The 1650-nt window shown below is 45.3% G+C and overlaps 1 protein-coding gene across 1 annotated transcript in view; it reads right to left on the bottom strand.

Annotated features, from left to right (window-relative positions):
- Positions 1-1327, bottom strand: part of EFCAB6 (EF-hand calcium binding domain 6) — a 322393-nt gene extending 321066 nt beyond the window's left edge. The window contains 1 exon segment of the mRNA XM_006866905.1: positions 1195-1327. Within this exon segment, the coding sequence (XP_006866967.1) occupies positions 1195-1327 (133 nt within the window).
- Positions 1328-1650: the final 323 nt, after the last annotated feature.

Raw genomic sequence — 1650 nt, 5'->3', positions numbered from 1 at the left:
ATAGATAGATAGATAGATAGATAGATAGATAGATAGATAGTATAGATAGATAGATAGTATAGATAGATAGATAGATAGATAGATAGATAGATAGATAGATAGATAGACAGATAGATAGATAGATAGATAGTATAGATAGATAGATAGATGATAGTTAGACAGATAGACAGTGCTGTTGAGTTGCTTCTGACTCATAGCAACCTTGTATGGGGTTTCCAAGGAGTGGCTGGTAAATTTGAACTGCCAAGCTTGCAGCTTAAATCGGCATTTTGCGGTCCAAACTGACCCTGTGGTCCAGTGCATTATCCCACAGCACCCCACCAGAACATATAGATGTAGTATGGATGTATCTGGCGGGGCACTGTGGGGTAATGCACTGGACCACCTGGTGTGGCACTGTAGGGGAAGCATGGAACTGAGAGCCACATGTCTGGCAGTTCAAAGTTCAAACTCAACCCTATACAGGGTTGCTAGGAGTCAGAACCCACTAGATGGCACTTAACAACAACGATATATATATATTGTTTATTGTTGGAATCCTGGTGTGGAGCTGAGGGGTAATACACTGAACTGTAAGGTTGGCTTGAACTGCAAGGACAGTGGTTCAAACTCACCAACTGCTCCTTGGAAAACCTATACAGGGTTGCTAGTTGTACCCCACGGGATGGCACTTAACAACAACCATCTTTACACCCTTCCCTAGGCTGTAGTTACCAGACCTTTCTCCCCAGGAGGCGCTGGGTGGATTCAAACTGCCAATCTTCCAGTTAACAGCCAAGCATTCAGCCATTGTGTAAACAGGGCTCCTCTGGCAATATATTAAAGTTCACCAAATGTTCAGGAATGAATGAGCAAACAAATGAACAATAAAAAAGATAAGTACTTTAGAGGAGAATTAGACCATCAGATTTTATTGCTTTTTAAAATGCAGTGAGGCAGTAAAATGCAGAACACACTAGTTAAGCCCTTGAGTCCTGGGGTCACTACCTGGATTCGAATTCTAGCCTTGCCATTGAAACACTCGTTTCCTGCTTAACCAACGTGTGCCTCAGTTTCCTGTGTAGAAAAGAGGGCTGACAACAGAGGCTAAGTCACAGAGCAGAGTGTGGATTACACAGCGTGGGGTGCAGACAGAAGACGCGCACGCGTGTTACTTACTTTCAATAGTGTTCCGGCTGGCGTATGACCGCTCACCTGTAGGTAAAAGTCTGAACGTGTCTCGGAAATAAGTCCGGGAATACACTCTGCAGGGTGACGAGTGGGGTCTTAAGTAGGTGGCGCTTTGTGGGGGAAGGTACAGAGCAGACCAATGTGGCATCATCTCCATTTTCTCCATTAAATCTCTGTGACATTAAAACAGGAAAAAACATAGCTTGCATTATCTTACAGTACCCCTTGGTGCTCGTGTACCGTGCAGAGTCGGTTCTGACTCATAGCCACACTGTGCTGTCGAGGGTTTCTGAGGCTGTAAATCTTTAGAGGAGCCAAAAGCCTTATCTTTCTCCCGCGGAGCAGCTAGTGAATCCGACCTGCGGACCTTGCAGTTAGCAGCCCAACATGTAACCCGCTACACCACTAGGGCTACCTTAGCACAGCTGTAGCCATCCAGTTGGTGAGGGCTCATTTTTGACTCCTAGAGGACAAAGCCCA

Source organism: Chrysochloris asiatica, unplaced genomic scaffold, assembly GCF_000296735.1.
Source record: "Chrysochloris asiatica unplaced genomic scaffold, ChrAsi1.0 scaffold00097, whole genome shotgun sequence".
NCBI classification, from domain to species: Eukaryota; Metazoa; Chordata; class Mammalia; order Afrosoricida; family Chrysochloridae; genus Chrysochloris; species Chrysochloris asiatica.
This window is presented reverse-complemented; position numbering and strand designations above follow the sequence as displayed.